The following is a 14654-nucleotide window of genomic DNA, read 5'->3' on the forward strand; positions in this document are numbered from 1 at the left end:
GCAGGCAGACGGAGAGAACATCCCATCGACCGTGCTCTGCCTGGACCAGTTAATGGCCACCTTGAAAGGTTCATTGAATCCTCTGTTGTTTGCGAGTCAGTGTTTTTTTAATAGTTCTGGATTGTTCAGTAGGTTGATCATTTGCAGGTATCTGCGGTTTGAAGCAACATCCAAACAACTTATTGGATATTTGTCTAATAGACTGAGACGATAGACAGAGAAGTCGAGAAAGGGAAGTGAAGTGACCGAGATGGACCATGTGAAGGTGAGTGAAGGGTGGAAATTGGGAACATAGTGAATTAAATGTTCCAGTTTATTGTGAGAGCAGGAAAAGGCACCAATATTATCAATGTGCTGGGAAAAGAGGTGAGGGAGGGGCCATGGTGGGATTTTAATACAAGGATAAGAATCTTGAATTTGAGGCGCTGTCAGACTGGGAGCCAATGATGGTCCACAAGCACAGGGGCCATGGGTGAGTGGGACTCGGTGTGTGTTAGGATACGGGCAGCAGAGTTTTGGATAAGCTTAAGTTTATGGAGCATGTAAGGCTAGCAGGAGAGCATTGAAATAGTCAATTCTAGAGATAAAAAGGCACAGATGAGTGTTAACCATTAGCGCAGTTCTGAGCTCAGACCGAGAAATACCTACAGCTGAACCCATCATCATAGGCAGTCACTCGGCATCCAGGAAGACTTGCTTTCACACCTAAAGTGAGTTCTTTGGTGGCTGAACAGTCCAACATGAAAGCCACAGGCCCTGTCACAGATGGGACAGATATTCATCGGGGGAAGGGGGTGGGTGGCACTGATTTACCACATGCTCCTTCCGCTGCCTGACCTCTTCACGCTCGCAGCGTTGAGATTCGAAGAGCTCAACGCCCTCCCGGATGCACTTTTTCCAACTAGGATGGTCTTCGGCCAGGGTCTCCCAGGCATCAGTGGTGCTGTCGCAGGGAGGTTTTGAGGGTGTCCTTGTAACGTTTCCACTGCTCAACTTTGGCTCGTTTGCCATAAAGGTGTTCCGCATAGAGCAGTTGCTTAGGGAGTCTCATGTCTGGCATGTGGACTAAGTGGCCTGCCCAGCAAAGCTGATCACATGTGGTCAGTGCTTCAATGTTGGGGATGTTAGCCTGCACGAGGATACTGATGTCGGTGCGTCTGTCCTCCCAGGGAATTTGCAGGATCTTACGGAGGCATCTTTGGTGATATATCTCCAGCGACTGGTGTGCCTTCTGTAAGTCGTCCATGCCTCTGATCCATGCAGTAGGGTGGTATTACTGCAGCCCTGTAGAGCGTGAGCTTGGTGGTAGGTTTGAGGGCCTGGTCTTCGAACACTCGTTTCCGCAGGCAGCCGAAGGCTGCACTGGTGCACTGGAGGCGATATTGAATCTCCGCATCAATGTCTGCCTTTGTTGACAGGAGGCTCCCGAGGTATGGGAAGTGGTCCACGTTTTCGAGGGCCACGCCGTGAATCTTGATGTCTGGGGGTCGTGCTGTGCGACGAAGACAGGCTGATGTGGACATTTGTCTTAAGGATCTTAAGTGCAAGGCCCATGATTTCATATGCCTCGGTGAATACATCGACTATATCCTGGAGTTCAGCCTCAGAATGTGCGCAGACGCAGGCGTCGTCCGCATACTGCAGTTCAACGACAGAGGTTTGGGTGGTCTTGCACTGGTCTGGAGAGGGCATAGGTTAAACTGCTTCTCACTGATTCTGTAGTTTAGTTCCACTCCAGCAGGGAGCTTGTTGACAGTAAGGTGGAGTTGGCAGCGAGAAAGATTGAGAAAAGCGTTGGAGCGATGACGCAGCCCTGTTTGACCCCGCTTCGGACGTGGAACGGGTCTGTAACAAATCCGCTGATAAGGATCATGGGTTGCATGACGCCGTGGAGCAGGCGAAGGATGTTGACAAAGCTTTGGGCGTATCCAAAATGGAGGTAGGACGCACCATAAGCCCTCACAGTCGACAGTCTCAAAGGCCTTTATAAGATCGAAAAATGCCATGTATAAGGGCTGGCACTGCTCCCTGCATTTTTCCTGCAATTGGAGTGCTGCAGAGATCATGTCCGTTGTTACCCGTAGGGGACGAAATACGCACTGTGACTCCACGAGGAGCTCCTCGGCCACAGGGAGAACACGGTTGAGGTGAACTGAACCACATCCCTGTGCAGCATGTAAAGTTTATATAGAACCTTGGCTAGACAACACTTGGAGTATTGTGCACAGTTCTGATCTCCATAGAATTATATAGAAAGTTAGAATCAATAATCTAAGAGAGACTTCAAAAGAAACTTCTTTACTCAGAGAGTGTTCAGAATGTTTAACTCGCTATCAAAAGGAATAGTTGAGACAAAAAGCATAGACGCGGTTAAGGGGAAGCTGGATGAACACTTGAGGGAGGAAGGATTGGAAGGATATGCTGATAGGGTTAAATGAAGTTGGGAGGAGGCTCAGTGTGTGAAGTCAAGTCCTCTCAGTACTTCGCTCTCCATGCTCATGATTGAAAGACTATTAAATCGATCTTGTCTCATTCGGTTCCTCACCTCATCATTGATGTGTTTTACGTTCAAGAAGAACCGCTCACCACTGCAATTTGCCAGGCCTATTTCTGTGCTGTAAATTCGATGTAATTCTTAAAACAAGGGCATCTGTAAAGTTTTTCACATCGAGTGAGCTGAAGAATTTGTTTTATCTGAAACATGAAGCCGTCAAACCCATCAGCACGCAAAACCCAACATGACTTGTAGAATTGTGACTCATCAATGTATGAATTGTGGTGACATCTATACTCCAAAAGTGCCATTGAGAGATGCAAAGAGTACAGTAAAATAGTGGTTATGTTACTGGACAAGTAATTCAGAGGCCTGGACTAATGATCCAAAGTCCCACCACGGCAGCTGGGGAATTGAAATTCAGTTAATTAAATTAAAATCTGGAATAAAAAGCAAGTATCAGTAATGTTGCCCAGGGAGCTATCGGATTGTTGTAAAAACCCATCTGCTTCACTAATGTCCTTCGGGAAGGAAATCTGGCCAATATGACTCCGAACCCAAAGCAATGTGGCTAAGTCTTAACTGCCCTCTGAAATGGCCTAGCAAGCCAATCAGTTATAACAAACCGCTACGAGAAACAATAATTCGAATAAAACAGGATGGACAACACGGCATTGACCTCAGCACCGGCTTCTGACATGACAATGGTACGCCCAGCCCAGTCGACCCTGCAATGTCCTCCTCACTAACATCTGGTATCTTGTGCCTAAATGGGGAGAGCTGTCCTACAGGTTAGTCAAGCAACAGCCCGACATATTCATAAGCACAGAATCATACCTTTCAGCCAATGTCCCAGATTCCTCCTTCACCATCCCTGCGTATGTCCTGTCCCACCAGAAGGGCAGACACACCAGAAGTGGCGGCTCAGTGGTATATAGTCGGGAGGGAGTAGCAGTAGGAGTCCTGAACATTTACTCTGGACCTTATCAAGTCTCAAGGGTTCAGGTCAAGCTTGGGCATGGAAACCTCCTGCTGATTACCACCGACCGCCCTCCCTCAGCTGATGAATTAGTACTCCTTCATGTTGAAGGCCACTTGGAAGAAGCACTGATATTAGCAGCAGGCTTCAATATCCATCACCAAGAGGGGCTCGGTCGCACTGAGCAAGCGGGCTGAGTCCTGAAGGACATAGCATCCAGATTGGGCTTCCGACAGATGGTGAGAGAATCAACACAAGGGAAAAACCTACTGATCTTATCCTCAGCAATCTACCTGTCACAGATTCATCTGTCCATGACAGTATTGGTAGCAATGACCACCACACAGTCCTTGTGGAGACAAAGTCTTGTCTTCACACTGAGGACACCCTCCTTCGTGGTGAGTGGCTTGACCACAGTGTTAAATGGAATAGATTCAAAACAGATCTAGCAGCTCAAAACTGGTCATCCATGAGGCACTGTGGGTCATCAGCAACTGCAGAATTGTATTGCACCACAATCTGTAAATTCCTGGCCACACCTCTTGCCAAGCTGTTCCAGTACAGAGACACTGGCATCTACCCGACAATGTGAAAAATTGCCCTGGTACGTCCTGTCCAGAAAAAGCAGGACAAATCCATTCAGGCCAATTTCCGCCCCATCAGTCTACACTCAATCATCAGCAAAGTGAGGGAAGATTTTGTCGCCAACAATCTGCTCACCGATGCCCAGTTTGGGTTGTGCCAGGACCACACGGCTCTTGATCTCATTGCAGCCTTGGTCCAAACATGTACAAAGGAGCTGAATTCCAGGTGAGGTGAGAGTGACTGCCTTTCACAGCAAGGCAGCATCTGATGGAGTGCGGCATCAAGTAGACCTTGTAAAAGTGAAGTCAATGCGAATATCGAAAACTCTCGATGAGCTGGACTCATATCTAACAGGTCAATCATCTCAGCCCCAGGACATCTCTGCAGGAATACCTCAGGGCAATGTCCTTGGCCCAGCTATCTTAAGCTGCTTCATCAATGAACTTCCCTCCATCATAAACACCAGAAGTGGGAATGTTTGCTGATGATTACACAGTGTTCTGTTCCATTTGCAAAACATCAGAAAATGAAGCAGTCCATGCCCACATGCAGCAAGACCTGGATGACATTCAGTGTGGGGCTGATAATGGGCAAGTAGAAATGGCAACACACAAGTGCCAGGCAATGACTATCTGCAAAAAGCAAGAGTCTAACCACCTGCCCTTAACATTCACTGTCACTGAATTCCCCAGCATTAACCCCTGGGGGTCATCGCTGATCAGGAACTGAACTCGCCCAGCCGCATAAATACTCTGGTGATAAGAGCAGGCCAGAGGCAGGGTATTTTGCGGTGAATGTCTCACCTCCTGACACCGAAAGTCTTTCCAGCATTGACAAGGCACAAGTCAGGAGTGTGGTGGAATACTCTCCACTTGACTGGCTGAGTGCAGCTTCAGCAATCATGAAGAAGCTCGACACCATCCAGGACAAAGGAGGCCGCTTGATTGGCACCCCATCCACATTCACTGCTTCCACCACCGGTGCACCATGGCTGCAGTGTTTACCATCGACAAGATGCACTGCAGCAACTCGCCAAGGCTTTTTCAGCAGCACAAGCCATCCCACGAGCTCTAGCAATTAGAAGGACAAGGGCAGCAGAAGTTTGGGAATACTATCGCCTGCAAGTTCACCTCCACGTTATACAACAACCTGACTTGGAAGTATATCACCATTCCTTTTTCATCACTGTGGCAAAATCCAGGAACTCCCTCCCGAAAAGCACTGTTGGAGTACCTTCTCCACAAGACTGCAGCGGTTCAAGAAGATGGCTGACCAGCAATTAGTGACAGACAATAAATGCTGTCCTTGAGCTCAAACATTGCGGGTCTCTATAGCTGTTACTCACACAGCTTAACAGAAAATCCACAGCAGCAGTGGTGCGTTTACTGAGCTACCTGCAGTAATAACTCTGAATGCAAAGAGCATCGATGCATTTAAGGGAAAGCTCGATAAACACAAGGGCGAAAGGAATAGAAGGATATGCTGATAGGTCTAGATGAAGTGGGGTGGGACAAGTTTCACATGGAGCATAAACCACAGCATGGGCCAGTTAGCCCAAATGGTCTTTTTCCTGTGCTGTAAATTGTAAGTAATTCTTAAAACACAAGCACCTGTAAAGTTTCACATCGAGTGAGCTGGAAAGTTGATACATGCAACCATCAACACGCAAACCCAGGCCGACTTATGGAACTGTGGCTCATCAATATTTGAAATTTTGTAACATCGATACCCGAAAGGCGCTTGAGTGTTGCTAAGACATTAACGTGTAATGTCTGTACTTGGCAATTTATTTGCACACACAGTTCTTAGCTAAATTCCAAAAAATAACTTAAACACTGGATTATTGGAGCTGCAGCAATACCATTTGGATCGATTCATCGCCACGAAGGAGATAAATGGACATGTAGTCCATGATGACAGTAATGAAATTCACACTGGTACTTACAAAAAAAAAATTTGCTTATAAATTGTGGCCAGCAATGTGTTTAACATCTTGTGCCTTTTGCTTTGTGGAATTAAATACATTTGCTCATTCCCCATGTATTAAATGTTGTTGGAGTATTGTTAGTCTTGTAATACCTTATTCATGTGAATGGAGTTTGTGTTGACAAGTTATTCAACCATTACAGAAGCAGGCAGAAGAGAACCTGTCCCAGAACCACTCAGGTATCCACACTAAGTACTGAAGCTTTGACAGCTGTTGCTTTCCCTCCTCACCCAATTGTAATGCCCAGAGTTCAGTGTGCTGAGATATTATTTTTCTGCCTACAAAGCTTAACAGCAAGCCTATAGGAGCAGTGGTGAGACCCATTACTGAACTACCTAGATAACTGCAAAGGATCTGATGCAGCAATTGAATACAAACTGCTGTTCGTTCACAAGGCAGATAGACTAAATAGGAAGCTAATCCAGGTCTTTTTCTTCACTGGACTGAAATGGTGCAATAATGAATTACTGGCAAATTGGCCCTGAGTTTAGCAGATGTTACATCTTGTTGGATTGAATTGTCATTTGTACAAAGACAGATCGTTGGAACAAGTAATTGTATACAGCTTATCAGTCCCAAGCTCTCGAGATGCCTTCCTAAACATCTCTGTACCTCCGCAATACATACCTCTGACCAGACTTTTGGTCACTGGGCCAACATCCCATGGGGCTGTCAGTTGTCCAAACACACCGTTGAACATTTTAGATCTTATAACAGGTGCCTGAATGGCCTAGTCAATACACAAGGGGAAAACACATTTCATAGGATTGAATCCCATATAAATGTTGCACAGCTCAGTGTAATTCTTGTTTCATGGAAACCAAGCTCTGTTAAATGAAAAATAAATAACCACTCAAACTTACAAGGCAACAAAACACAGCCCAATGTTGAACAGTTTATTTACTGTTATGGGTTTCAGCTTTTTGTACAAAGTCACAAGCCTTCATTCCCTACAGGATAGGGGCCTGATTATATAAATACAAGTACTAAACACAATAAGCTTGATCCCAGTCAGTTTAGTCACTATCCCCCAGAGTGTGCTTGTCAAAAAGGTACACCCCCATGCCATTCTCAGAAGCTCCCAGTCTCTTCAGGTTGGTGATGTGATCACCAAGCTTCTTGATCATCTTCACTTGTTCATCCAAGTAGTGGGTCTCCAGGAAGTCACACAACTGAAAAAGAGGGAAATGAGTTATGGCCAGTAGCAGATATCAAGGATCAGAGCATCCCCCCCAAGTTAGGATTTTAATTCTCTAGGAGTGGAGAAGGATCAGGTAGGGCAATTGAAATTGATGTACATATGCTCTAATGATCCAGTAGCCAATGTACAATGTGAGCTTAGATCCAGGAAACATTGGGACCCATTTATTTCTCCATGTCCTCAGTAGGCCAACTTCATGGTCCTCTTCCCCCACTCCCTGAAGAACCCAAGAGAGAACCCCCCCACCCCCAAAAAACAAAGCTATTGGGCATGGAGCACTTTTGAAACAGCTCAAGGATAGCAATGTTCCACCACCTCCAAGTTACCCAGAAACCCACATGAGGAACTTACATGAGGGTCAGTGCTCCCAGTGGAGATTTTGTGCAGATCCAGCAGACTCTGGTTCACATTCTTCTCCATCTGCAGAGCTCTCTGCATTGCATCCAGACCATTGCTCCACTCATCCTGCTCTGGTTTCTGAAGAGGAAAATCACAGGTAGTTCACTTATAATGGAACAAACAAAATACAAAAGACAGTACAAAGGAAAATAAGATTAAAAAAAGCAACCAGAAGTCCATTTTACCATAAACAATGTGTCACAGGAATAAAGAATTACTGAATTCCACTACTACAACCATGGAATCAATTGCTTTAGGAGGTATTTGAATCAATCAGGTCTAAGGGTATCCAGACAGAAGGCCACTAGATAATTGAACCAAACCTTGATGTCAGACAAGATGATCCGTCCTCCACGGCGATTCTGGAATTGCATCAATTTCTCAGCATGCTCACGTTCCTCATGTGACTGCTCCTTGAAGAACTCAGCAAAGTGACACAGGGCAACATCATCCCGGTCAAAGTAGAAGGACTGCAGAGAGAAATTAAGACAGCCTATTTAGACCTTGATCTTCATATACAATGCAAGAGTTATTTTTCCCCCGATTGAAGAAATTCAAAAGATAGAAACCATTTGTAAACTAGCAAAATGCAATTTACTTCATCAATTGGAGTTGAGCCTCACCTCCCCATAGCATGATGAAAGTTTTTCCTTTGCTGGTTGAACATATAAAACTAAAGTTCAGGATTACATTTCATGTCCAGTCAAACTAAATTCTACTCCTGGATAAGCAATACCTCCTCTACTTTCTGTCATTCACACAAGAGTGTGTCAGTAATCAGGTGGATGTGAAAGATCAAGGAGGAGAGATTGAGCAGACTGAGCCTCTATTCTAGAGGCTTGAAGGATGAGGTGATGTCACTCGGAATGTACAAAATTCTTACAGGACTTGAAGGATTGGATGCAGGGAGGATGGTTCCTCTTGCTGGAGAGTCTAGAACCAGGGGTCATTGAGGACTGAGACAAGGAGGAATTTCTTCACTATGATGACTGAGCCTCCACAACTCCTGGGGGAGAGAATTCCAGTCATTGAGTATATTGAAGAGCAATAGATTTTTGGATAGCAAAGGATATGGGGACAGTGCAGGAGGTAGAGTTGAGGAACAAGATTAGCAATGATCTTAGTGAATGATAGGAGTCAGCCATTGGTCCATCAAGCCTTCTCCATGTTCTAGATACTACTGCAGGGAGCTCTCTGCAGTGTCCTAGCTAATAGTTATCTCAAACAACACCACTAAAACAGATGATCTGATCATTATCTCATTGCAGTTTGAGAGCATCCTGTGCACTAATTGGCTGCTGCATTTCCCACATAACAGGTAACTACACTTAACTCCTTCATTGGCTACAAAGCACTTTGGATATTCCAAGGTAGTGAAAGGCATTATATAAATGATTCTTCCATTCTAATCAAAGTTTGGACATGGAGTGAGAAAAATCCTCCACTCCAGTAGTTTGCACAGCAATAGTGCAATAGAGATCTCAGCAGTGAGCAGGGCTCCAACAGCAGGATTCTCAGTACATCACCTCTAATTAATGAGCACAAGTGAGAACCTACCCACATTTCACTCACTGCAGTCCCCCACTGAAATTGAACATTGTCTCAGGTCAACAGGCCCCTGACCAGGTTTGTGCTCTTCTGTCACTCAGGCAGCAGCTGAGCTGGTTTCCAATATTAAACCTCAATAGAGGGCAGCTGCTATAGGGAGCAGTCCATAAACTCAACAAGATCCCTTGTATTACATACCTGAAGTTCTCACTGCCCAAAGACTCTGCTCCCCCAGGGAAGGAAGTCCAGAGAAATACAACTTAAAGCCAATTCATTGAACTGGAGAATTAACAACTTTTCAGAATGCAGCAACAAGGTATACACAACTCACCATGGAGAGATAAACATAGGAGGAACAGAGCTCCATGTTGATCTGCTTGTTGACAGCAGCCTCACAATCCTTGTGGTAGTTCTGACACACTTGGGAGGCCATCTTCTCTGTCTATATTTCACTATCACCTGCACAGTTCTGAAACTCACTCTGTCTTGCACAAGCTCCTGTATTTATACTATTGGAACAGCTGCATTCAAACAGGGTATGACATCACCAATGATGATTGACAATCCCTCAGAGCCAATCAGGAATCTTCCCTGAATTGAGGCACCAATTAACAAAGGAGAGGGGATTTGGGGGAGGGGGCTGGGGGAGATCAGTCTTGGTGATGTCACTGCCTTTGGGTTCCTTGAATGTCTTCAAATCTGAAAGTGTGCCATTGTTTAACGCTCTCACTTGAATGAAATGATAATTTTCTACGTTTGCCAAAGGAGTTTTGCATAATCTGGCGAAGTTTGTAACTTGCAAGTTTCTGTGGCACTGAGACAATATTCAAAGCAATCAAGTCGTCTTGGTGCATTTACAAACCAACCATTGGCCAGTGGAATGGGAATTCCATCCTGTGGATGGTGTGAACTGCCCCCAGTTCGAATATAGAGAATGGGCATGTGTCTGAGGATTGGCTATATGGGGGCATCAACGATCTGTCATTTTTATTCTCATGGAATGATGCCTGGTAAAATTCAATATATTGAGTGAGAATGAGAGGGAGTGAACATTACTGAACACATTGTCACCCACATCTCCATTTGATAGAGGGATTCAAAATCATGAGGTGTCTGGACAGAGTCGATAGACAGGAACTGTTCCCATTGGCAGAAGGGTCAAGAACCAGAGGACACAGATTTAAAGTGACTGGCAAAAGAACCAAAGGTGACATGTTTACGCAGCGAGTGGTTGGGATCTGGAATGCAATGCCCGAGAGGGTGGTGGAGGTAGACTCAATCGTGGCTTTCAAAAGGTAATTGGATAAGTACCTGAATGAAAAATTCATAGCGGGTTTGTCCTTTTACAGTCAGTTTTCAGTGAGGCGAAAGAATATTTAAATCTGATTGAAATGATGAATATTTAAATCTGATTGAAATGATGAGGCTCAGATATGCTCTAAATGTCTGGCTTATCATCGATTCTATCAGCACAGAAAGAGGCCATTCGGCCCATCGTGCCTGTGCAGGCACTTTGAAAGAGCGATCCAATTAGTCCCACTCCTCAGCTCCTTCCCCATAGCCCTGCAACTTTTGTCAATTATATATGCAATTCCCTCTTCAAAGTTACTGTTGAATCTGATTCCACCGCCCTTTCAGGCAGCGCATTCCGGATCACAACAACTCGCTGCGTTAAAATAATCGTCCTCATCTCTCCCCTCTGGTCATTGACCTTTCATGCTGGTGTATCCCGGAGATCCAAAGCCGTGACGTCTGATTTCAGTGCAGAAGTGGTTCAGTCCTGGATGAGCTGATGAGAGGTGTTCCCTTGGATTAAAACTCTGCTTTAGATTGGGCAGAGAGTGCGGCAGTGATTCAGATCCGGAGCCACAAATCATACTATAGGCACTACCCTTTCGGGGGAGATGCCACCGATGAGCACAGTTGACCCATCTGAATCAAACATGAGATTGTACAACAATCCCTCAGTACTGCCCTTCAGACAGTGTGGCAATCCCTTAGTGCTGCCCCTCCGACAGTGCAGAATCCTGTGAGTATCGTCCCTCTGACAGTGCGGCGCTCCCTCAGTCCTGCCCCTCTGACAGTGCGGCGCTCCCACAGTCCTGCCCCTCTGACAGTGCGGCGCTCCCTCAGTCCTGCCCCTCTGACAGTGCGGCACTCCCTCAGTACTGCCCCTCTGACAGTGCGGCACTCCCACAGTACTGCCCCTCTGACAGTGCGGCACTCCCTCAGTACTGTGTGTGTGTGTGTGTGTGTGTGCGTGTGTGGGGCAGGGTCATTGAATACATTTAAGGTGGAGATAGATAGATTTTTGAACAATAGGGGAGTCAAGGGTTATGGGGAACAGGCAGGAAAGTGTTGAGACCAAGATCAGACCAGTCATGATTTTACTGAATGGCGGAACAGGCTCGAGGTGCCAAATGGCATACGAATGTTATGTAAACCTCTCTGCCTCCTTTAAGACACTAAAATGTACTTGTGATCCCACTGCCTTATGTGGCTGAACAAACGTGAACATTTTCAATTGTTGTATTACAGCATTGCAATGCAAGATTGAAATGCATGAATAGCATTTGCAAGATATACTCTTATGGATTAATGCTTGGGAGTCACAAGACACCAGAGGGCGCCGCGGTCGGAGATCATCAGGCTGTATACATGTGGCATGTGTGCTTGATCACCTGTATACAAGCTGGGTGTCTTTGTCACACTGGCACTCGGGCTGGAATAAAGATGGATGATGTTGCACCTGAGTGAGTTTACAATAACCAGATTTTTGAGTCGTTACATATACGTACAATTGAAATTAGGTCTTCAACATGTCTGAATAGCTATTGTAGATTGGGTATTGAGAAGGGGTTAATTAATAGTCTTTTTGTGCGGGATCCTTTCGGGAAGAATTATCATAACATGATTGCATTCTTCATGAAGATTGAAAGTGAAGTTGTCCAATCCAAAACTAGGTCCTAAATCTAAACAAAGGAAACGACAAAGGTATGAGGAATGGCTGTGACAGATTGGGAAGATTCATTAAAAGACATGATGGTGGATAGTCAATGGCTAACATTTAAGGAACGAATGCATGAATCGCAACAATTATACATTCCTTTCTGCTGCAAAAACACAAAAGGCAAAGTGGCCCAACCATGATTTACACAAGAAATTAAGGATAATATTAGATCCAAAGAGGAGTCATACAAAGTTGCCAGAACAAGTAGCAATCCTGAGGATTGGGAGCAGTTTAGTATTCAGCAAAAAAGGACCAAGAGATTGTTTAAGAGGGGGAAAATAGTGTATGAGACTAAACTTGCAAAGATCATAAAAACCGACTGTAAACATTTCTCCCATTATGTAAAAAGAAAAAGATGAGAGACAAATGTAGGTCCTTTTCAGTCACAAATGTGATAATTTATAATGGGGAACAAGGAAATGGCAGAACAATTAAATACTTTGGTTCTGTCTTCACAGAAGAGGACACAAATTAACATCCCAGAAATGTTAGGGAACTAAGGGTCTAGTGAGCAAGAGAAATTAAAGGGAATGATTATTAGTAAGAAAATAGTGCTGGAGAAACTAATGGGACTGAAAGCTGATAAATCCCCAGGGCCAGAGTAATAAAAGTGGTAGCCATGGAAATAGTGGATGCATTGGTTATCAGCTTCCAAAATGCGATTAATTATGGAACAGTTGCTGCAGATTGGAGGGTGGCAAATGTAACCCCACTATTTAAAAAAAGAGGGAAGAGAGAAAACAGGTAACTACAGCCCGGTTAGCCTAACAGCAGAAGTAGGAAGTGATAAAGGAACACTTAGAAAATAACGGAATTAGACAAAGTCAATATGAATTTATGAAAGGAAAACCGTGTTTGACAAACCTACTGGAGTTTTCTTTTGAGGCTGTAACTGAGATTAGATAAGGGAGAACCAGTGGATGTAATGTATTTGGATTTTCAGAAGGCCTTGGATAAAGTCCCACAAGACTTTAGTGTGCAAAATTAAAGCACATAGAATTGGGGGTAATATACTGGCATGGATTGAAAATTGGTTAATTGATAGGAAACAGAGAATAGGAATAAACAGGTCTTTTCCTGGGTGGTGGGCAGTGACCAGTGTGATACAAGGATTAGTGCTTGGGCCCCAGCTAATCACATCTATAAATAGATAGAGGAGGAAACCAAATGTAACTAAATAAACAGGAAATTCGGGGTGCATGCAATAAAGGTGCAGCAGTTATAATGGGTGACTTTAATATGCACATAGATTGGGCTAGCCAAACTGGAAGCAATACGGTGGAGGAGGATTTCCTGGAGTGCATAAGGGATGGTTTTCTAGACCAATATGTCGAGGAACCAACTAGGGGGGAAGCCATCTTAGACTGGGTGTTGTGTAATGAGAGAGGACTAATTAGCAATCTCATTGTGCGAGGCCCCTTGGGGAAGAGTGACCATAATATGGTGGAATTCTGCATTAGGATGGAGAATGATACAGTTAATTCAGAGACCATGGTCCAGAACTTAAAGAAGGGTAACTTTGAAGGTATGAGGCGTGAATTGGCTAGGATAGATTGGCGAATGATACTTAAGGGGTTGACTGTGGATGGGCAATGGCATACATTTAGAGACCGCATGGATGAATTACAACACTTGTACATTCTTGTCTGGCGTAAAAATAAAAAAGGGAAGGTGGCTCAACCGTGGCTATCTAGGGAAATCAGGGATAGTATTAAAGCCAAGGAAGTGGCATACAAATTGTCCAGAAATAGCAGCGAACCTGGGGACTGGGAGAAATTTAGAACTCAGCAGAGGAGGACAAAGGGTTTGATTAGGGCAGGGAAAATGGAGTACGAGAAGAAGCTTGCAGGGAACATTAAGGTGGATTGTAAAAGTTTCTAAAGGTATGTAAAGAGAAAAAGGTTAGTAAAGACAAACGTAGGTCCCCTGCAGTCAGAATCAGGGGAAGTCATAACGGGGAACAAAGAAATGGCAGACCAATTGAACAAGTACTTTGGTTCAGTATTCACTAAGGAGGACACAAACAACCTTCCGGATATAAAAGGGGTCAGAGGGTCTAGTAGGGAGGAGGAACTGAGGGAAATCTTTATTAGTCGGGAAATTGTGTTGGGGAAATTGATGGGATTGAAGGCCGATAAATCCCCAGGGCCTGATGGACTGCATCCCAGAGTACTTAAGGAGGTGGCCTTGGAAATAGCGGATGCATTAACAGTCATTTTCCAACATTCCATTGACTCTGGATCAGTTCCTATCGAGTGGAGGGTAGCCAATGTAACCCCACTTTTTAAAAAAGGAGGAAGAGAGAAAACAGGGAATTATAGACCGGTCAGCCTGACATCGGTCGTGGGTAAAATGATGGAATCAATTATTAAGGATGTCATAGCAGCGCATTTGGAAAATGGTGACATGATAGGTCCAAGTCAGCATGGATTTGTGAAGGGGAAATCATGC

The 14654-nt window shown here is 44.7% G+C and overlaps 1 protein-coding gene across 1 annotated transcript; it reads right to left on the bottom strand.

Annotated features, from left to right (window-relative positions):
• Positions 1–7061: 7061 nt before the first annotated feature.
• On the bottom strand, positions 7062–9626 carry LOC139262532 (ferritin, higher subunit-like). The gene is made up of 4 exons (XM_070877701.1): positions 9525–9626; positions 7969–8115; positions 7598–7723; positions 7062–7217 (listed from the first exon to the last, which is right to left on the bottom strand). Exons 1-4 carry the CDS (start codon positions 9624–9626, stop codon positions 7062–7064), a joined length of 531 nt encoding a protein of 176 aa, XP_070733802.1.
• Positions 9627–14654: the final 5028 nt, after the last annotated feature.

The sequence above is a fragment of the Pristiophorus japonicus genome, chromosome 4, assembly GCF_044704955.1.
Source record: "Pristiophorus japonicus isolate sPriJap1 chromosome 4, sPriJap1.hap1, whole genome shotgun sequence".
NCBI lineage: Eukaryota > Metazoa > Chordata > Chondrichthyes > Pristiophoridae > Pristiophorus > Pristiophorus japonicus.

What these genes read in the sequence shown, in the direction of transcription:
- LOC139262532 (XM_070877701.1), bottom strand. Translation starts at nt 9,626, where the DNA reads ATGGCCTCCCAAGTGTGTCAGAACTACCACAAGGATTGTGAGGCTGCT. An exon ending in TCATCTTGTCTGACATCAAG is followed by an intron (nt 7,724 to 7,968) that starts GTTTGGTTCAAT and finishes TTTCCTCTTCAG; the next exon opens with AAACCAGAGCAGGATGAGTG. An exon ending in CTGGGAGCACTGACCCTCAT is followed by an intron (nt 7,218 to 7,597) that starts GTAAGTTCCTCA and finishes CCTCTTTTTCAG; the next exon opens with TTGTGTGACTTCCTGGAGAC.